The following is a 19,716-nucleotide window of genomic DNA, read 5'->3' as shown; positions in this document are numbered from 1 at the left end:
TGCCGCTTGCTATCGTGTTGACCAACCACGACCATACGGGGACCAGATCATCCCCTCTTCCAGCGGCGTGTCGAGGTGGTTTTTGAGGCTGTAGTGGGTCGGGTGCGGGCCCGCGTGTTGGACCTGCATAACGCTTCGATATGAGAGCTGTTGGTTGAGCAGAGCTTTCCCGGAATCCGCGCCCGCCGCTCGGAGCGCGGGATGTCAGCCGCAACTTATCAAGGGTAAATCTCAACGTGTATCCAAGTGCAATTATGGAAAGTAGATAAACGTATATCTACCTTACTCGTAAGTATCCTGGGGGTTAGAATTTGCACTACTGTCGCAAGCCACAGGGTGTAATTGCATCTGTTCACCCTCATCTGTACACACGGTTGCCGTAGGTGTTGGGCGCTGTCTTGGAGTGTGTTGACGGAGACGCGGTGGATATCGTCCAGGAACATGACACGACAACGGGATTTTGAACGTGCCGTTGTGGAACCGCTTTCCCCGGTCCGTAGCTTTAGTGCGTTTTAGTCGTCGCTTGCCGTCTCCCGAAGTAGCAACCGCCCGTTGCGGCACAGTCGTGAATTGAGGCTACAACGGGTCCAGATCAAGAGCTCCTGTTCGTGCATGGGCTTGTCGGGCCTATGGTGGAATGGTCGCTTGGGCTTTTGCTATATACCGCGATGGTCGCGGTGCGTTCCTTGAGCCCACACTCGTAGGTACACTGTTTCACAACAAACACCATGGTCCAACACACCGGTTGCGTAACATCTATCGATGCACTTTCTACAGTAGAGCCTGACTTCATCGTCATTGGAGGCGGTATTGGTGGGCTGGTGGTCGCAAACCGCCTGACCGAGGATGCGGACAAGAAGGTGCTGTTGATCGAGGCTGGGGCCAATCGTCAAGGAGACCCCAAGATCGACACGGTCGGTATGCTGTCAACACTCTATGGAGACCCCAATTATGACTGGGACTTTATGTCTGAGCCTCAGGTGAGTCCAGCGGCACGAGCTGATCTTGTTGCGATAGGAAGCATCAGGCACAACTGACAATCGCATTTCAAAGACGCATGTCAACGGTCGGCAGATCCCGCATCCACGAGGAAAGGTTCTCGGTGGGTCTTCAGCAATCAACTTTGGCGCAACTGTGTATCCGTCAAAAGCCAACTTTGAAGCCTGGAAAGCATTAGGCAATGAGGGTTGGGATGCTGCCGGCATCGCGCCATACCTTCGCAAGTTCAGTCGCTTCACACCACCGAGTGCGGAAACGAAAGAACTCCTCAACATAGACTACATCAATGAGGAGCTGCATGGCAAGGATGGTCCTGTTCCGGTCACGATTCCGGATGTGTATGGACCGTTTCAGGCGTCGTGGGCCAAGACTCTGGACAAGATGGGCTGGTGCAATACGGATGATCCTATCGAAGGCGAGAAGCTCGGTACATTTGCGTGCGGACTGTCCCTCGATGCGGAGACGAAAACTCGCGGTTATGCTGCGTCGGCATACTACACCCCGGACGTTGCGAAGAGATCGAATCTCGAAGTCTTGACAGAAGCATTCGTCGAAAAGATATTGACGAAGGGCTCCGACAGCTCTGTAGAGGCGATCGGTGTAAAGATCCGGACAAAGGATGGGTCGACCCACGACGTCAGGGCGAAGAGAGAAGTTATCCTTTCTGCAGGTGCTATCCAGTCACCGCAAATCCTTGAGCTTTCCGGAATCGGCCAAAAAGAACTTCTTGAGAAGCATGGCATACCGGTAGTTCTCGAGAGCCCTGGTGTGGGCGAGAACCTCCAGGACCATGCCATTTCCGCCCCGTCCTTCGAGGTTGCCGACGATCAACTCTCTGGAGACATCATGCGCGATCCGAATATCGTGCAAGCCGTGTTGCAACAATACATGACTACCAAGACCGGCCCGCTCGTCGGTATCCCAATCAGCTTGACCATGCTTCCACTCGTCGACTCCAATGGTCGCATCAGCCACGAAGAAATTGCGAAATTGACAAAGGAATATATCAACGACAAGGAACTGCCCCTCTGGCAGAAGAAGCAGTACGAGCAGCTTGAGAAGCAGATCCTAGGCCCCAAGGAAGCAGCTGGATACGCGATGATGCTGCCACTGCAGCTGAACATCTCCTCCGGCGCCACACAGATGAACGCACTGCTTGCACCTACCCACCCCAACAATTTCATCACCATCATGGCAGTCAACAATCATCCCTTCTCACGTGGCTTCTGCCACATCAGATCCGCGGATCCAAAGGAGAAGCCCATCCTGGACCCCCGATACCTTTCTCATCCATTGGACCTGGAGATCCTCGCCCGGTACACGCAATACATCGAGACCATTGTCAAGACCGAGCCGTTCGCTTCTCTACTCAAGCCGAGCGGGCGCTTACCCGAGGGCAAGGAAGCCAAGGATTTGGATACCGCTAAGGAAATCGTCAAGGAGCGACTATTGAGCACCTTCCATCCTACGGGCACGTGTGCAATGATGCCGCGGGAACTGAATGGCGTTGTCGATAGCAGGTTAAAGGTGTATGGAACGAAGAATCTGAGGGTCGTGGACGCGTCGATCTTTCCAATGGAGACGCTGGGGAATATTCAGGCAACGGTGTATGCGGTGGCGGAGAAGGCGGCGGACCTTATCAAGGAGGATTGGAGGAAGTGATGGTGGTCTGTGAATGCATCTTGGCTCTAAGTATCGATCTCAATCTGTATCAGAACTGTCGTGCCAAAACTTCGTAGCTCTGAGGTGACGTCAATGTCTCGATGTCGTCCAAACAGACCACGCACCCGACTAGGCTTCACTGAACCATGTTCAGCTGTCAGACTCGAGTGGTGGAGCCCTGGGGATGTGTAGGCAACAGCGCAACACGTGCGGCAGTGCAACCCCTTAGCGGCCAGGCAGCAGTCACACGTGCGCCCGCCTAACGCAGCACGGCCCACCCTCATCGTCTACATAAACCCGCCCTTCCCCCGTCCCTCAGATGCCCGGTAGCTCTCTTTGCCAATCTGGCTTAGATCAAGTGTAGTATCTGTTCTTTATAGTTTAATCGCTATAATGCCACTACGGTGGCCTTTCCCGATAACAATTTTTGCAACCCGACCTCAGGTCCCTGAGCTCGCTCATACCTTGAGGCCACGGTGCCGCCAGTATCTCGCACTACCTCTGGCAGGCGCGACTTGTTTTTCATTGGGTGTTCTTGCTTGCGAGAACCTTGAGGAAGAAATATGTGTCTGCTTTGCTTATGTGCCATTTTCATGCCATTAGGCTGGTTCAGGAGAACTATACAGGCACGAGCTACTGTGAAGATAAGTACTCTGCGTAGTACTAGGCCAACATGAAGGTCTGCTTTCAAGGTGTGTCCATGTTGAAGCATGTACTCCGCACATTGCATGAAGTTTACCAATCGTATTCTTTTGGCACTTTCAATAGTCAGTACGGCTCAGACGGAATGAGCTCCTTTGTACCTTCTGCTTTGAACGACGCGTAAGAGCAGCTAGCGGAACGCGTCCCGCTGTCGGGTTTAACATGCGCCACACAATGGTGGCAGCAAGCGGCAGGACGCCTACCGATAGTTGCGAAGAACTTTCCCTATACATGCCCAAGCAGAGATCGGGCCTTACCATGCGACTCTGTTTTACTCCTAAGGGCCACCTAGACACGCGATACCTGCACGTTAATGTTATACAATCATCCTGATGCAGCGTGGCTCCTCCGTATAACGCGTGTATCACGCGCATGTCAGGGTCTCGAGCGCCATTTTCGTATCGCAATCGCATGCGCGATGAGACGGCAGGTAGTTGACTCGAAAGAACCGTTTGCGGAGAAGATGTGAGCAATCAATACATGTGCCAAGGCGAGCCCGACTCTTGTTCTGCCATAGCTATGAGCGAAAGTACGAGAGAGGGGTAGACAAGCTTCTAGTAGTGCCGAGCGTGCCGGGTCTGGGCGAGTTTCTATTTTCGGTCCCTGCCGACCTGACAGCGCGCTTCCAACAGCCTCACACAGCAGTTACGCGCCAACGACGCTCGCTGTCCGAGAGCATGAATGCCAACGGAGGGTTCAAGACACGGTGACCGAGATCCAGGAACGCGTCTTTTGTCCTGCATGGGACCCGGAGATGGGTACTTCGAGTCCATTAGGTTGGACCGATCGCACGCCGGGTTAGCTCGTATTCCCCTAGTGCCCACGGAACAGTGGGCGGATCCACAAGTCCCTGACCAGAACCTCGGATCCTCTTTGCCTTGACGGTACGATCGGATGTCTTTGGACGACTCCTATAAGGTGTCGGGAGTCGCCCCGATGATGGAGGAGGGGACGACGAGCGTACTGCCGTTGTCGTTGCCGCTTCTTCACCCACCACTCCTTACTCACCACCGTCGCTCTTTCACGCTGTGCCATCCTCCCTTTCTACACCTGATCCTACGACTACTCGGGTCCGCTCTTTATTGTAGTCGTTCCCTTACGCTCTCTTCTTTCTTTGTAACAATCATCATCTCACGACTTCAAAATGAAACTCTCTGGTCTTCTTCTGCTTGTGCCTTTGGCTAGTGCACGAGCTGTACGATACCACAATCAGATACCCATCGTTGAAGAGACCGTCAACGACCACACTAGCGCGGAAGAGCTCGATGCGACTCCCAGCATCGGCGTCCATTTCACAACATTACAAGCAGTAGCAGCTGCGCGGTACCCAAACGGCACAACAATCGACCTGGCCCAAATTCCCGGAGATGCCGAATACATAGACTTGATGTCGCGGTGGATGACACCACACTCGACGTTGAATTCTCCAGACGACAGCACAATTCTCACAACATTCCTGTCAAAAGTCCACACCACCCTCGAAACAGAACTCAACCACCCAGTCACAAACATCACATCAGCCATCACATTCCCCTTCTATGGATCCCATGAAAAGGACTTCCAAAACGCTCTACTATCCGCCGGCCTCGCTCCATCGGAGGACACCCCTCCGATACACTCTGAGGCATACGCCACCCACGCAGGATTACAACACGCCTCATGCGCTTCCGCAACCCTGCCCTACCAATACCAACACATCCTCGTCCTCGCCTTCGACTCCAGTTCCTTCAGCGCAAGCATGCACGAAACCACGTGCTCCCCCACCGCCACCCCCCAATCCCGCATGATTAACTACGCCGCGCGAACCGATCTCGGTTGGTGGAACCTCCCTGTCTACGAAGCCCCCCGCGCAAAGTTCTGGGCGAAGCTCCAGGAGGCTGTTGTTCATGCTGTGGCTGGGCTGGGTGTGCCGCCGGGGAAGATCGTGTTGCTTGGGAGTCATGGTCAGGATGCGGAGTTTATGGGAGTAGTGGAGCAGGCGCTTTGGAGGGAGTTGGAGGTTGATGTGGGAGCGTTGCTTGGGGGGAGACGGGAGGAGGGTGGTGAGTGGTTGCCTGCGAGGGGGGCGGCGGCGTTGGGATTGCGGAATCAGAATCGGAGGTGAAATGGTTTTTCTTTGTTTGGGCGCTGGGGAAAGGAAAATGTTAAGTAAAAAGATACCCATAATTTATAGCATCATGAACATTGTTACATTCATTTACTCCGCCTGATAACAAGTCATGCTACATTTGATACTACCCCAACAACATCTTCATAATTTCCTTGGGCGCAACCCTTTCCAGTCTTCGAAGTATTCCATATATGCGCCTGCCCATATACCACCAGACTGAAGTCCTTCGCTCAAGACCTTCTCTTCCCTTTCAACCACCTCTTCCCCTCTACAGCCTTAACCTCGAAGATCAAGATGTACGTGTCTACGAGCTGATCACGGACCCGTCGTGATCTCAGCTCATCTACGACACGCTATGCGTGCCTTGTCTGGGGTGCTCAAGCGGGCAAGCGCGTCGTCTTCAGTCGGATGGTATACCGTATGGGTATAACCGTACCGACAGTATCGCTTTCTGACATCTTTACTTTCCATGACTGGCGATAGTGTCTAACTGCGATACTAGACCCAATTGGGTTAGAGGTCGCGAGTTCGATCCACGACAGCGTTATACGAGAGACGGTATACAGCGTAGCAGCGCGAGTAGGTGTAGGAACGCGTTTTGTGTGAATCAAGTCTACAGCAAGACTTAGTCTGTCTTCGCGATAGGTCTACTAAGGACGTTGTTGTCGTGATATTATTATTGTCGTGTTTAGTGTCGTCGCGTTAAGTTTGGTAAGGGTGGCTGGTAAGTGGTAATGGCGGGTGAGTGGTGGAATACGTTATCTTAAGTAGGTTAGATTAGTAATCGGTTTGACGATCTCAATCTAGTGCCTACAGCCTACACTTCTTGCGATTACTATTTAAAGTAGAGCTTATACGTGCGTGAGGCTATTGCCTACCGTACCGCTTCCGTCTATATGTCATAGCTCGTTACTCCAACATTTTTCTACCTCTCTATCTCTGCACTGTATATCCCACGCGTATCAAAGTAAACACACGATGGAAGCTCGACACAAGCACGGCGGTGGCGACTTTACAGCCACACGCCATTCTACGACCTACGACTACATCTCGCCCTCTGTCACAAGACGCTACGAGCACGTGTTTAAGAGCTTACAAGAAGCGTTAATTGTAGCTACGTATAATATCTAGTGTAATACAAGACGTTGCGTAAGGAACAGAATAGAATGCAAAGTGTTACGGTAACCACCGTGGTTCCCCTAACACCTGAACGCACAGATTTCGGGTGGCTCGCCAGTCCACCCGAAATCTGTTAATTGGCCAGCTAAGGCCTGAGCGCCGCGCACGGCCCTAGCTATATCTTTCACCGCTTTGCATTCTGTTCTGTTCCTTACGCAACGTCTTGTATTACACTAGATATTATACGTAGCTACAATTAACGCTTCTTGTAAGCTCTTAAACACGTGCTCGTAGCGTCTTGTGACATTACGTTGCGTCACACCACTATGACTACTCAAGGGCAACCTGACGCGTTGCAATTGATCCTGAATCAGCTAAATGCTATCCAAGCTGATTCCGCTGCATTGAAAGCTAGCAACGAAGCACTACTTGCCAATCTAGCTGAACAAGAAAACCGACACTCTCAACAGATTCTAGAGCTTCGCCAAGAGCTTGAGTCTATTAAGACTAGGTCTGCTCCTGCTGCTACCCCAGCCATTACTCGAACCAGCGCTGAGGGAGATCAAGTTCGTCTAGAAGAGCTATCTGGAATTGGCTCGAATCCTGCGACGCCGCCCAACGCGAACCTGAAGGACCTTCCCCGAACCGACCGTCTGCCTGACCCGCCTCTGTTCAATGGCCGACGAAAGGACCTCCCTGCCTTCGTCCGCAAGCTTAGGTACAAGCTCGAGGGAAACGCAGACCGATACCCGAACGAAAGATCCCGCCTGCTATACGCTCACTCTAGACTTGAGAAGGACGCAGTAGCTCTTATCGACCCGCTTATGGACAAGGATATCCATAATGTAGACCAGCTTGTTACCTTTCTTGAAGCTACCTACGGAGACCCAAACAAGGAGCTGACAGCTCTTAGTCGATTAAGCGGACTCCGTCAAGGAAAGCGCAGCTTCACCTCCCACTTCGCCGAATTCCGACGACTAGCTGCTGACACTGGGTTAAATGAGATTGGCCTGATCGCGTCCCTCCGGAACTCTCTATCCCACGAACTTCAACGTGCAATGGTTGGAGAAGCCTTGCCTAGCGACCTTAACGATTACGCTAACCTGATATCCACGTACGATAATAACCTCCGTTTCCTACCAGACCGCCCACGACGCTACCCTGTAACCCACCCCGACGCAATGGAGATAGACGCATCAGCATACGCCCCCGCTGGTTCCTCCGAACGACAGAAGAGGATTAAGGAAGGCCGCTGCTTTAAGTGCAACCAGAAAGGTCACATCTCTAAGGATTGCAGCGCTCCCCTACCTACTCAGCATATCCGATCCTATAGCGCGCGTGACCACGACCGTACCCAGTCTACTAGTTCTGTCTCGTCAGGATCCTCGCGACCTTCGCGATCCCGAGGACGACGTTCTCGTAACCGATCCCAGAAGGGAAAAGCCTCGTCCCGAGGATAAGTCGCTCCCCGGGACTGCGCACCCACCGAATCTCTGCTGAACTCTGGTCTGAATCTCAGACTGATACCTGGAAACGTTGTATTACAATACCTTGTACGGTTCAACAAGGCGGTGTTAAGAGTAACCTTAAAGCCTTAGTTGACACTGGAGCTACTGGTATTGGATACATTCACAGAGACCTCGCGCGCAACCTAAAACTACGTCAAGACCCGCTGCCCTACGTTATTTACCCGACTGGATTTACTGGAACTGTACTCGACGGTGGAGAAGTGTCTCACACTGTCACCCTGAAGCTACAACACAACAATCACAACGAATCTATACGACTCTACGTCACGAACACCGGCCGTCATAATTTAATACTTGGCCAACCCTGGATGAACAAGCACCGAGTAAACCTAGACTACGACAAGGAAAGACTAATCTTCACCGCTCAACGATGTAAAGAACGTTGTCTTAGAACTACTAGAACTCCTGTTCTCTCTCCTGAGGTACAGTGGAGCAACAACAGGCATGATGAAGCCTACCCTCAAAACCCAAAACTTAAGCATGTGCCACGACAACGGCACGACCACTGGCTACCTAAGATGAAGCGCCAGTTGAACGAACTTGTACCCGAACCTGTACCCGACCCTGATAGTGCCCAGCCAACAGACGAGCAGAACGACTCGTCGAAGTTGCAGCCAGAACTCGACATCTACTGTATAGGTGCTGCTCCGTTTATGAGCCTAGCACGCAAAAGAGGCTATGAAATCTGTGCTGTTAGCATTGCCGACATTGACAAGGCACTAACTGAGAAGAAGCACACCGATCCACTCACGAAAGTCCCTCAGGAGTATCATGACCTGATAGACGTCTTTTCACGAGAAGAGTCTGATAAGCTGCCTGTACGACGGCCTTACGACCACAAGATCAAACTAATACCCGGCAAACAGCACGGGTTCGGCCCACTGTATGGCATGTCTCAGAACGAACTCAAAGTGTTGCGCAAGTACCTCGAAGATCACCTGTCGAAGGGATTCATTCGCGCAAGCTCCTCCCCAGTCGCCTCCCCTGTTATCTTTGTTAAGAAACCCGGCGGCGGACTACGCTTCTGCGTCGATTACCGTGCCTTAAACGCCGCCACTGTTAAGAACCGTTACCCAATCCCGTTGATCCAAGAGACCTTGAGCCGACTGAGCAAGGCCAAGTATTACACGAAGCTCGATATTATTGCTGCCTTCAACCGATTGAGAATTGCTGAAGGAGACGAATGGCTAACAGCCTTCCGCACTCGATATGGGTTGTTCGAATACCTAGTGATGCCCTTTGGACTAGCTAATGCGCCGAGCACGTTCCAACACTTCGTGAACGATGTACTACGCCCGTTCCTAGACGTCTTCTGCACGGCCTACCTCGACGATATCCTGATTTACAGTGAGAATCTCCATGAACATAAGGAGCATGTACGATCTGTTCTAAACGCCCTTCGAGAAGCCGGACTCCAACTAGACGTAGACAAATGCGAGTTTCACCAGACTGAGGTGACTTACCTTGGCTACGTAGTTGGAGTAGACGGAATACAAATGGATCCGAAGAAGGTGCAAGCTATTGTAAATTGGGAGTACCCAAACAACGTTAAGGACATCAGAGCATTTCTAGGCTTCGCAAACTTCTACCGACGGTTTATAGACGGTTTCTCCTACCTAGCTGCTCCGCTAGTAGCGCTGACTAAGAAGGATACTAAGTTCCTCTTCAATGACGACTGCCAGAAGGCTTTTGATGCTTTGAAGCATGCCTTCACTACTGCACCAATATTACGACACTTCGACCCAGACCTGCCAATTGTTATTGAAGCCGACGCTTCCGACTATGTTACAGCAGGAGTGCTGTCCCAATCTGGACCTGACGGCGTCCTCCGTCCGGTCGCGTACTACTCGAAAAGAATGAACCCCGCTGAGAACAACTACGAGATCTACGACAAGGAGCTACTTGCTATTGTTCGCTGTTTCGAACAGTGGAGACCAGAATTAGAAGGCGCTGCCTTCCCTATCGACGTGCTCAGCGACCATAAGAACCTGCAGTACTTCGCCACTACGAAGCAACTGAGCCACCGTCAAGCCCGCTGGTCTGAATACCTATCACGATTCCAGTTTACGATTACATACCGACCCGGCAAGCACGGTGAGAAGCCTGACGCTCTTACCCGTCGCTCTCAGGACCAGCTTGCTCAGGAGGAAGCGAGACAAGCTCGGAAACAGACCCTACTGCGTCCTGACCTGTTTCGAGAACCCGTAGCAATTAGACTGGTAGAGACAGATAGATCTATCCAGCAGATCATCGACGATGAGTACCGTCCTACAGGCGATGGGCTACCTGAAGACCTGTTTATTCGAGAAACGCTGAAGCTGCTGCGCGACGGCGCACGACGGTCTAAGACAGTTACACTTGGTGACTGCGAAGACCGTGAGGGTCGCCTCTACTATCGCAACAAGTTAGTGATACCTGACAGCGACGAACTTAAGATCAAGATCCTGCGAACAGTCCACGATTCCCCATCAGGAGGCCACCCTGGCCGAGGGAAAACACTTGAACTAATCCAGCGGGAATACTACTGGCCCCGACTGTTTGAGACCGTTCGCCGTTATGTTTCTTGCTGCCACGTCTGCCGACGTTCGAAGGCTTCTCGTGAGAAGTACCACGGCCTGCTGAAGCCGCTACCCGTACCCGAACGACGTTGGGCAGACGTCTCTGTCGACTTCGTCGTTGACCTGCCAGAATCCGAAGGATGCAAGAACATCATGGTCGTAGTAGACCGCCTGTCTAAGTACCGATACATGATCCCCTGCGATAAGATGGAGGCTTCCGACGTAGCACGTATGTTCCTGCGCTACGTCTGGTGTAATCATGGCCTCCCTGATACGATAGTCTCGGACCGTGGCAGACAGTTCGTATCTGCTTTCCATGATGAGCTGTGTGCTCAACTAAGGATAGACCCGCGCTTCTCAACCGGCTACCATCCTGAGACAGATGGACAAACAGAGAACGCTAACGCTGCGATGGAACAAGTCCTACGCGCGTATACGAACTATCAACAAGACGATTGGGTTCAATGGCTCCCCACCGCTCAGTTCGAAGCCAATAATACCGTCTCTGAGTCTACTGGAGTAACCCCGATGATGGCCTGCTACGGTCAGAATCCCCGAATGGGCTTCGAGCCGCCTACCAACAAGACACGTCCCGCCTACCAAGCTCTCCAAGCTCGTGAGGTGAACGCGATGGTGGATAAGATGCGCGACATTACTGAGTTCATCCGTGAAGAAATGACATGGGCTCAAGCCCTACAGCAAGAGTACGCGAACCGCAAACGCCTACCTGCGCCAACATACGAAATTGGCGACGAGGTATGGTTAGACGCGCGTAACATCCGAACGCAACGGGCATCTAAGAAGCTTGATTGGAAGAATCTAGGCCCGTACCGAGTAGCTAAAAAGATCTCTTCCCACGCGTACCGTCTCGAACTGCCCGATTCCATGAAGATACACCCAGTATTTCATGTGTCCTTACTCCGGCCTGCTGCGCCAAAACAGGAGTACCTGCCAGGACAACTTGTCCTACCGCCCGAACCTGTTGTTGTAGACAACGAAGAAGAATACTTTGTAGAAAGTATCGAAGACCTCCGTTACAATAAGCGTCGTAGACGACATGAATACTACGTTAAATGGACAGGCTATGACGAGATGACCTGGGAACCCGCTGCAGACCTGAAGGATAACGCAGCCGTAGCTGGTTTCCATAAGAGGTTTTCTGACATCTTGGAGCCACCCGAAGTAATGCAAGAGTAAGAGACATGATCTCTACTCACAGGAGCTCAAGAGTAAGAGGGGGGTACTGTTACGGTAACCACCGTGGTTCCCCTAACACCTGAACGCACAGATTTCGGGTGGCTCGCCAGTCCACCCGAAATCTGTTAATTGGCCAGCTAAGGCCTGAGCGCCGCGCACGGCCCTAGCTATATCTTTCACCGCTTTGCATTCTGTTCTGTTCCTTACGCAACGTCTTGTATTACACTAGATATTATACGTAGCTACAATTAACGCTTCTTGTAAGCTCTTAAACACGTGCTCGTAGCGTCTTGTGACAATTACTATATAGAGTTACTAACTACGTTTTGTTACTCTACTCTGTATTAACACTCTACCGCAATAAAGACTTTATTATTATCTAATACTAATTATCTACCTAAAGCTATTACTCTAGGTTAAAAGGCTAAGAAGAAGGCTTAGATTATAGTAATTATAGCGCTGCGCAACACTATCTATACTTAATCTCTTTCTCTTTTTATAGTATAGACTCTCTTTCTCTAAGATCTAATTAATTGCTTTAAGTAGATAATACGTATTTTAGCGCTGCTATATAGACTTTAGAGTAGAATAGCTATATTAGCAAGACTAGGTTAGTAGAAATAGCTTTATTAGCGAGTAGCTGTTAAAGATAGTTGCGCGACTTAAGTTAGGTAGCTAAAGGTAGCGCGGCGCGGAGCAGTAACTATAGACTAGCCTCTAGCGAAAATTAATAAGATGCATTGAGTTATCCTTGAAGACTTTGTGTAGTCAACACAACTTCTCGATATGGCGTGTACAACAATGCTCGTTTCCTAATCACCTTAGTAAATGAGCCTGCTATTATGCTCTCTGCAGCCTCGAGTCTGCTGACCCTAGCTGCACAGAAGATGGCGATTACCTTCTATGTGAACCTTGGTAAGGCGACAACGACAAACCCCCCACAGTGAAGATCGTACTCGCGGCGGCGAATCAGGCGGCAGCCATCACCAATTCAGTCTGCATGCACTAAGAAAATCATGCTTTGAACCAGGTGTGCGGTCTTACTATTCTGGACCCGACCCATCCTCTCGAGACCTGGCCACTGAGATGGCACTCATTGCACTTTCCGTTGTATCCTCTCTACCTACCTCGCTGACACTGGACCAAGCTTTCCTTCACTACCATCCGCAGTTGAGCAGAGCAGTAAAGCACGATGACGCAGAATAATATCTGAATATGCATCCCCCATTCAGCAAGATACTTCATCACCCAAAATCATTTCCGAACTATCGTTCCCGTCTTAAACAAGAATATCAAACACGCTCTTGACGCATTCATACAAAGCATTCTACCAATCGCATGCCCATCATGGTGGCCTCCGGAAAGCAAATTCTCGTCCATACATACACGGCTCCCACCCAACTCCCCGGCCTATCCTCACAACCAGGCCAATACCCGCACCAACTCTTCGACGCACTCTCCCACCAGAGGGAATGTCCAGGCTGTGTGCACGAGCGCTTCTGGGGTAGGGACTACAGCACGTATCATTGGCCGGCTTGTCGGTGGTTAGAAGGAAGGGCCAGGTTGGGGAATGCGGATGGGAAGGAGGGGAGTGGTGGGTGGAGAAATTTGAATGGCGGTGGTGGAAATGGGAGTCGTACGTAAAATGCTGGTTTGGAGATAAAGGAGGGAGGAGCAGAAGGGCATGAGATGGGAAAGGAGCAGATGGGAGGGCGTGTGATGGGGCGAAGAGTTGGAGGAGAGCACAGAAGGGACAAGGGGTTTTTGGGGAGGGGATGGAGAGGGGAAGTGGTGGTTCCTCGATAGGGTTCGGTTTGGTTCGGCGTACTAGGTACCCCTGTATTTGTTTCTCAGGCATGTCAGCTCCAAGGGTTGGAGGGGACTGTATGAAAAGACGCAGCGTTTTGCAACGCGCAGGAAAGATCAAAGGTGTGAGGTAGAGATAGAATGAATATCAGTAATCTTACACGCATCAACACCACATGCCTACAACGCCAAAACCCAAGATACCCACTCCACCGATGCTCCTTAATGCATGCATCATACTCAACGCCAAAGTTCCGACCCAATGTACCCTTAGATAGACTCGCCTGTCTCAGCCCTCGGCCTAAACCCATCCGGCGTAAAAGTCCATCCCCTCCCTTCCGTAGGCGTCATAGCCCTCCGCCTCTCCACAGGACTCCAATCCATGACCCCAGGCGCTGGCAATCCCGCAATCGCCGCATCATCCCTCGCCCGCTGTCTATCCATACTCTGTCTCTCCAGACTCTGTCTTTCCACTCCACCTCCACCTCCACCAGCAGCCGCCGTCGCAGCACTCCCCTGCATAACCACACCCCCACCCAAACCCTCAGTATCAGTAACCAGCCTGACACCCGCCGTCCTCTGCCTCTCCCTCTCTTTGACTGCCCGCTTCCCCTCCGCCTTCTTCTTCTCAAACTCGATGATGAGGGTCTTGAAATACGCTTCTGCGGCGCTGGTCGCGGAGTAGTGGACAGGCGTCCAACTATAACTATTGCTCGCGAGCGGATTCGCGCCGTATTGAAGTAGCATCCTGAGTGCCTTTAGTTCCCCCGCCGCAGATGCATGGTGCAGCGCTGTGTTGCCTTGTAAATCGCTGGCGGAGAGTAGGTTGGGTCCGTGGAGGATAAGTGTGGGAATGAGATGCAGCGTCCCAGCGCCAGACTGACACGCCAGCATGAGGGCGTCGAGCCCAGATTTATTCTTCCAGTCCACAGCCTCAGGAAAACGTTTGGCGAGGTAAACGCCGCATTCCTCCTTGCCAGCAGAAGCCGCAAGCATCAAGGGTGTTTCCCAATCGTTGTTCCGTGATATCATGCCGTCTTCGTGGCCGGCGTCGACGAGGAACTCGGCAATGGTCGTGAAGCCATGTTTAGCCGCGAGGTGCAGCGACGTATTGGAGCGGTCGTCAAAGTCCGGGTTGCGCAGGTACTTGTGGTTGTTGCGAATGATGCGCTGGACGAGGGTGAGGTCGTTGAGGAGGATGGCGCGCCGGAGTCGCCGGGGTACGTCAATCCTGGGCGTGGGCATTAGGGACGCGTTCGGTTGGGGGTTACGTGGAGGGTCGCGTTACTCTGTGGGATACGACTTACATGGCTGCGGCAGTGAAACATGGTGGGATGATCAAACGGCGAAGGAGACGCACGCGGGCAGTCGCGTAGTGACGTTGGGAAGTTGAGCTGCTGTGGGGCGCGAGCGTTGGGCCTTGGATCAAGCTGCGGGGACCTTCACGGAATCTTGCTGCAACTGGCCTAGTACTCGCGTGGATGCGCTGCATGGATCCGTCCGTCAGATTAGCGACTCTTGAAGCATCTGCATTGTCACATGTCACTGCTGGGTTCAATGGTATGTGATGACGTCTCGGATGTGGTCTATTTCATGCATCATTAAGATGTTTGTCCCACATTGTCGGGAACTTCTATCAATGCCAGCCCACATGCGGCTATCTTACACGCTCACGGAATAATCGTCCAAGCTGTAATGCCTCTACAAGCCCTCAAAGTCTCCAGCCGCATCGTCCTCGTCAATGTCGCCATCTTGAATCTCCTTGGCCAACTCGCGTTCTCTCTCGCGCGCCTCCTGAGCGTTCTTGAGCTCCAGACGATGTTGGTTCATGGGGTACCGCATGGCCTTGACGCACTCGTCGTGTAGGGTCAAGCACGCCCGAATGCGCTCGTGGAATGCCTCACCAGGCTCGCGGGTTGCATAGATGTCGCCAGCGACCTTGGTCTGCATGAAACCCTTCTCGTGATCAATTGAAGCCTCTATGACTCCGTCGCGGATTGCCTTGGCGACAATGTACTCAGCCGACTCCTCGCTCTCGAGACCAAGGCGAATGCAGATGTCGCGGAGCGAGATGCGCGAGTACGAAAGTGACAACATGCGGATGCCGGTCTTGATAACATTTTGACGCAGACGGAGGATGAGGGTATAGGTGCCGTCACGGTGGAAAACGGACGAGGATGTCTGTACAACCTTGAGGAAACCCTGTAGGTCACCGACACGGACTGCCTGGACCAGGCGGAAGTAGGGCTCCATGGCACGCTCCAGACGGGGCTGGCTGAAGACGTCGCGCTCAGGAATATCACCCATCAGCAGCTCAACGACTACAAGGAGTTTCATTGAGGCCTGGTAAAAGCCAGTTGCGCAGTGAGCAGAGGGCGACTTGCGTGTGGCGCTGACCAGGTGCTCGTGTGCCTCAGTGTAGGACAGCTGGATAGCCCGTATGCGACCAAGGTAGTACAAGTACCTCGCGACCTGGTTGTTGGGGGCGTTTGGTGGGAATTGTGTCTGCGCAACGAGGAGATCGGCTTGTGTGATGTCGGCGGTCGAGAGGTAATTTCGGAGCAGCAGGGTGGTGACGGACGCCTGCGTGTCGGGGTCTTTCCTGAGCACTGCGCTTCGGAGAGCAGCGAGCAGCTTTCCGCGGATGTTGATGACGGGCGACTGCTTGGACGGGGGCTTGGGGTCCATCTCCTCGTGGAAGAGGGAGAAGTAGAAGTAGGCCTTGGCTGCTAACGAGTCCAGCGTCCGCCTGTTGAGTTCTCGGATCTTGTCTACCAGTGTCTCGGCGAACTCGGCGCCCTCTTCAAACTCCTTCTGATCGTAGAGATATACCTGCACTTGTTAGAGATGCCCCCATTGTTGCTGTCACCAAACGTACCTGTATCAGAATGGCTATGTATACGTCCACCTCAGGCAGGGGCTCCTTGGTGTTGTTCTTGTTGAGTTGCACCTCCTCCTTGTACTGGGAGACGACGCTCTGTATCGCCTCGCCGTCCATGCCAATGTACTCGATGAAGTTGCGCGCCGTGGCGTTGTTGGGCGAGTAGGTCAAGATGATGACGGAGCATAGTACGCGGTCGGTGAGCCTCTTGCGGAGCGATGATATGGAGCGGAGGGCGCGTAGAGTGAAGCGGGTATCGAACTGGGCGACGGCTCGCTCAAGGAGAACAAAGTTGCTGCGGATGTCTATAGTCGTCGGATCAGCACGCTGGTACAGATACTTGCACGCCGCAACCTCGGTGGCGATGATGTGGTTGGGGCACATCTTGCGGACAGGCCACGAGGTGGTGCAGTTGGTACAGGGGCACTTCGAAGTAAAAGGCATGCTGCGCGGCGGAGTGGCCTACTCACCAGCAATCGCCTTCTGCTCGACGTTCTCGGTTTTGGGCTGCTCGCCCTCGACGACGACGCCTTCCATGCTGTCCGCCATGATGGTCGCTCTTGACGTGTAGGTGGGGGACGGAAGGTGCGGTGATTATGGGGGTAGTGGTGGGTGGTGAGGGTGGTGTTGATGGTTTGCGGAGGTTGAGCTCCCAGCTTCACTGACGCCAGCGCGGCGGAACATCGGGGAATAGTTATCGAGCACCGACGCGCCCTTGTTGACCCCCGCGTCACCCCAGCATACTCTCTATACGCTCCGTTCCGGCATGGCACTTCTAGATGCACACCTAGAGCAGATCTCGCTCTGCGCAGCATCAATCGCAGAGTTGCCGTTGGTCTCCCGTCCTTCACCCTCCATAGCTTCCGACTGAACACCCCCAGGTTCGCTCCGCCCAAGATCTTCACCAACGCGTTGCTACAAAACCACGATATCACGAGCTTGATCCGAGACACTGAACTTCATGAACGCGCACTATTCTCCGTTCCTCCACCACCAGCAGCCCCGAAGCATGCCGAACCAGCCCCATCAACCAACAGGCGCAACACCATTTTCAACCCCAATGGAGGCGGCAGCACCAGCACAGGCGGCGGCGGTGCGAATGCCGTACGAGCACCCAGACGTAACACGGCTGTAGCAGCAGTTCTCGGCAATGAGTTAGTGGAGAGGATACGTCGAGGCGGTGGAGGAGGAGCGGGCTCAGGTCTCGGCTACAGAATGTACAACAGCAGCAACAAGAACGAGATTGACGTAGAGTCTCTATTAGAAGGAGCCGAAAAGCTTCTTGGAGTCTAGTACGTCTCAAGCAACGACCGACTGCCAGTTACCGACTGACGAAGAATAGCCCCATACCAGGTGTCCACGACAAAATCGCAGCCATGCGCCAACGACACGCCCAAGTCTCCGCCTCGCTAGACTACTACGAAAACCGACTTGCTGAGCAACAAGCCCAGCTCGGTAAGCTTAACCGTTCACGAGGAGACTACGCGGACGAGGATATGGATGAGCTCGAAGAGGAGCCTGAGCCAGTTGTCGTGTTGACAGAAGAAGACCTTCGGCGAGAGGAAGAGGAGACGCGTCAACTTGAGAAGAAGAAGAAAGAGCTTGAAGATCGTGTTACTTCCATGTCGCGAGATATATCTGGTCTTCGGTGATCTGGAACTGGTTAAGAGTGTGATTTGAACTTAGGCTAGGAGTTACAATGAGATACCCCATGTTTTCGCCTCAGCAATGTGGATTACACAATGATAGACTTCATTCTTATTCATGAGTAAAGGGACGTGGATGCAATCGTTGCCATTCGTTAATCATTACTAGGGACATTTGATGTACAAAAGAGGAAACTCGTCAGTCTCCATACTTTCAGTCACTAGAACAGCGCACCACCCAGCATAGCACCACCAAGGAAGCCAGCTGCAATGGGCAGACCAGCACCACCTCCATAACCGTATCCATACGGCCTACCGTACGGCCCAGCAGGACGCATGTACCTCACCCCAGGGTTTCCATACTGGCGGGCACCATACGGGTTATAACCATAAGCTCCCCTTGGAGCATACGGCCCATGAGGCGGCTCGATATAAACATCCCTACCTTGACGGTCCTTGCCCAGTAACTGCGGCTGCCCCGTCTCCATAGCACGTATAAGCGCCTGTCTTGTACGCAAATGTTGAAGATAAGCCTGTCGTTCCTGCTCCGCACGCTGAGAACGAGACTGTTCGCGCTGCTCATGCGTCTGACCAGTAATCTTGTCCTTCAGTTTCCTCGAAAACTTATGTATACCCGTTGGTTCTCCAGGGGCCGCAGCACCTTTACCCTTTGATGTAGGTCGTGGAGGGAGTTGGTCTTCGGCGTCAGAGTCCTCGGCTGTAAGGTCCTCTAGTGTCATGGTTCGGTGCATGCGTGTGTGCTTCTTACGCTCCTCGGGCGAGAGTGTGGAGAGGTACTGCTCGTCGTCGTAGGGGTGTGTCCATATGCTACGTGGAGGATCGGCTTTCGTGTCGACGAAGAATTGGTGGGAGGTTTCTGGGTCGAAACTACGGACCCAGCCCGGAGGGAGCGCGCGCATCTCGTCTTCCATGGAGCGGCGGCGCTCGGGCGGGATGCCATTGCGTTCGGTGCGTGCTGCAGGGCCGTCCGTGGAGACGCGGTGGATGCCTTGCGAGGGTTCGGCGTCGAAGATGGCGGCTTCGTAGCTGGGTGGTGGCTCGTTGGGATGTGAGGACGCCATTGTGGAGGGTGTAGATAGTGTAGAGGGTGGAGGGACGTTCTCTGTGGCTTATTGTAGACAACGTCTTCAATTTGAGGTAGTGTAGCTTATAGATGAGTAGATTGCAGGATGTTGCAGTGTATATAGACGTAGTAGCATCGTTTGATAGAGGGAGTGGCGTCGATGCTCATGACGTCAATGTGGCCGTGCACCCAACGGGGCTAAGGGAGCAGCATCTCCGATGCTCTTGTTGCATGTGATCTTCGCCACCTTTTTGCGTACCACCAATTTGTACCATTTATTATCATGGCTTTGCCACACATTATGCAAAGGCCTGGAAAAACATGCGCAACATTCACGGAAGCCCTTTGAGATATCCGTGAGTGCACACCAGCCTCGTCTCTCCACCATGTGCGCTTGTCACACTGCAGAATTCCCCACAGGGA

The 19,716-nt window shown here is 52.8% G+C and overlaps 7 protein-coding genes across 7 annotated transcripts; 3 read left to right on the top strand and 4 right to left on the bottom strand.

Annotated features, from left to right (window-relative positions):
- The first annotated feature begins 586 nt into the window (after positions 1-586).
- Positions 587-2,674, top strand: BKA58DRAFT_72286 (uncharacterized protein). Its single transcript, XM_046175802.1, has 2 exons — positions 587-980; positions 1,054-2,674. Exons 1-2 carry the CDS (start codon positions 729-731, stop codon positions 2,659-2,661), a joined length of 1,860 nt encoding a protein of 619 aa, XP_046020113.1. The 5' UTR covers positions 587-728; the 3' UTR covers positions 2,662-2,674.
- Positions 2,675-4,035: 1,361 nt separating this feature from the next.
- BKA58DRAFT_395252 (uncharacterized protein) lies at positions 4,036-5,563 on the top strand. The gene has a single exon (XM_046171270.1). The coding sequence runs from the start codon at positions 4,508-4,510 to the stop codon at positions 5,465-5,467; it is 960 nt and encodes a 319-aa protein (XP_046020112.1). The 5' UTR covers positions 4,036-4,507; the 3' UTR covers positions 5,468-5,563.
- Positions 5,564-13,221: 7,658 nt separating this feature from the next.
- On the bottom strand, positions 13,222-13,653 carry BKA58DRAFT_395249 (uncharacterized protein; the record flags this gene model as incomplete). The annotated part of the gene is made up of 1 exon (XM_046171269.1): positions 13,222-13,653. A coding segment is annotated over one exon (432 nt), but the record flags the coding sequence as incomplete, so codon positions are not given.
- A 34-nt stretch (positions 13,654-13,687) lies between these two features.
- On the bottom strand, positions 13,688-15,138 carry BKA58DRAFT_395246 (ankyrin repeat-containing domain protein). Its single transcript, XM_046171268.1, has 2 exons — positions 14,990-15,138; positions 13,688-14,913 (listed from the first exon to the last, which is right to left on the bottom strand). Coding segments are annotated over exons 1-2 (963 nt in total). The 5' UTR covers positions 14,992-15,138; the 3' UTR covers positions 13,688-13,952.
- A 46-nt stretch (positions 15,139-15,184) lies between these two features.
- BKA58DRAFT_395244 (proteasome regulatory subunit C-terminal-domain-containing protein) lies at positions 15,185-17,190 on the bottom strand. Its single transcript, XM_046171267.1, has 3 exons — positions 17,034-17,190; positions 16,561-16,868; positions 15,185-16,514 (listed from the first exon to the last, which is right to left on the bottom strand). Exons 1-3 carry the CDS (start codon positions 17,110-17,112, stop codon positions 15,384-15,386), a joined length of 1,518 nt encoding a protein of 505 aa, XP_046020109.1. The 5' UTR covers positions 17,113-17,190; the 3' UTR covers positions 15,185-15,383.
- Positions 17,191-17,233: 43 nt separating this feature from the next.
- On the top strand, positions 17,234-18,339 carry BKA58DRAFT_395241 (DASH complex subunit Spc34). Its single transcript, XM_046171266.1, has 3 exons — positions 17,234-17,394; positions 17,445-17,855; positions 17,906-18,339. Exons 1-3 carry the CDS (start codon positions 17,330-17,332, stop codon positions 18,213-18,215), a joined length of 786 nt encoding a protein of 261 aa, XP_046020108.1. The 5' UTR covers positions 17,234-17,329; the 3' UTR covers positions 18,216-18,339.
- BKA58DRAFT_72196 (uncharacterized protein) lies at positions 18,334-19,462 on the bottom strand. The gene has a single exon (XM_046175798.1). It carries the CDS (start codon positions 19,289-19,291, stop codon positions 18,431-18,433), a length of 861 nt encoding a protein of 286 aa, XP_046020107.1. The 5' UTR covers positions 19,292-19,462; the 3' UTR covers positions 18,334-18,430.
- Between the last annotated feature and the right edge of the window lie 254 nt (positions 19,463-19,716).

The sequence above is a fragment of the Alternaria rosae genome (assembly GCF_020736505.1).
Source record: "Alternaria rosae strain MPI-PUGE-AT-0040 chromosome Unknown BKA58scaffold_14, whole genome shotgun sequence".
Classification (NCBI taxonomy): domain Eukaryota; kingdom Fungi; phylum Ascomycota; class Dothideomycetes; order Pleosporales; family Pleosporaceae; genus Alternaria; species Alternaria rosae.
Note: the sequence above shows the minus strand (reverse complement) of the source record. Positions and strands in the feature narration are given on the sequence as shown.

Coding starts and splice junctions, on each gene's coding strand:
- BKA58DRAFT_395252 (XM_046171270.1), top strand. CDS start 4,508: ATGAAACTCTCTGGTCTTCTTCTGCTTGTGCCTTTGGCTAGTGCACGA.
- BKA58DRAFT_72196 (XM_046175798.1), bottom strand. CDS start 19,291: ATGGCGTCCTCACATCCCAACGAGCCACCACCCAGCTACGAAGCCGCC.
- BKA58DRAFT_395241 (XM_046171266.1), top strand. CDS start 17,330: ATGGCACTTCTAGATGCACACCTAGAGCAGATCTCGCTCTGCGCAGCA. Junction 17,395..17,444: donor GCATCAATCGCAGAGTTGCC/GTTGGTCTCCCG, acceptor GAACACCCCCAG/GTTCGCTCCGCCCAAGATCT. Junction 17,856..17,905: donor GAAAAGCTTCTTGGAGTCTA/GTACGTCTCAAG, acceptor GACGAAGAATAG/CCCCATACCAGGTGTCCACG.
- BKA58DRAFT_395244 (XM_046171267.1), bottom strand. CDS start 17,112: ATGGCGGACAGCATGGAAGGCGTCGTCGTCGAGGGCGAGCAGCCCAAA. Junction 16,869..17,033: donor CGAGCAGAAGGCGATTGCTG/GTGAGTAGGCCA, acceptor CGACGACTATAG/ACATCCGCAGCAACTTTGTT. Junction 16,515..16,560: donor ACATAGCCATTCTGATACAG/GTACGTTTGGTG, acceptor TAACAAGTGCAG/GTATATCTCTACGATCAGAA.
- BKA58DRAFT_72286 (XM_046175802.1), top strand. CDS start 729: ATGGTCCAACACACCGGTTGCGTAACATCTATCGATGCACTTTCTACA. Junction 981..1,053: donor ACTTTATGTCTGAGCCTCAG/GTGAGTCCAGCG, acceptor CGCATTTCAAAG/ACGCATGTCAACGGTCGGCA.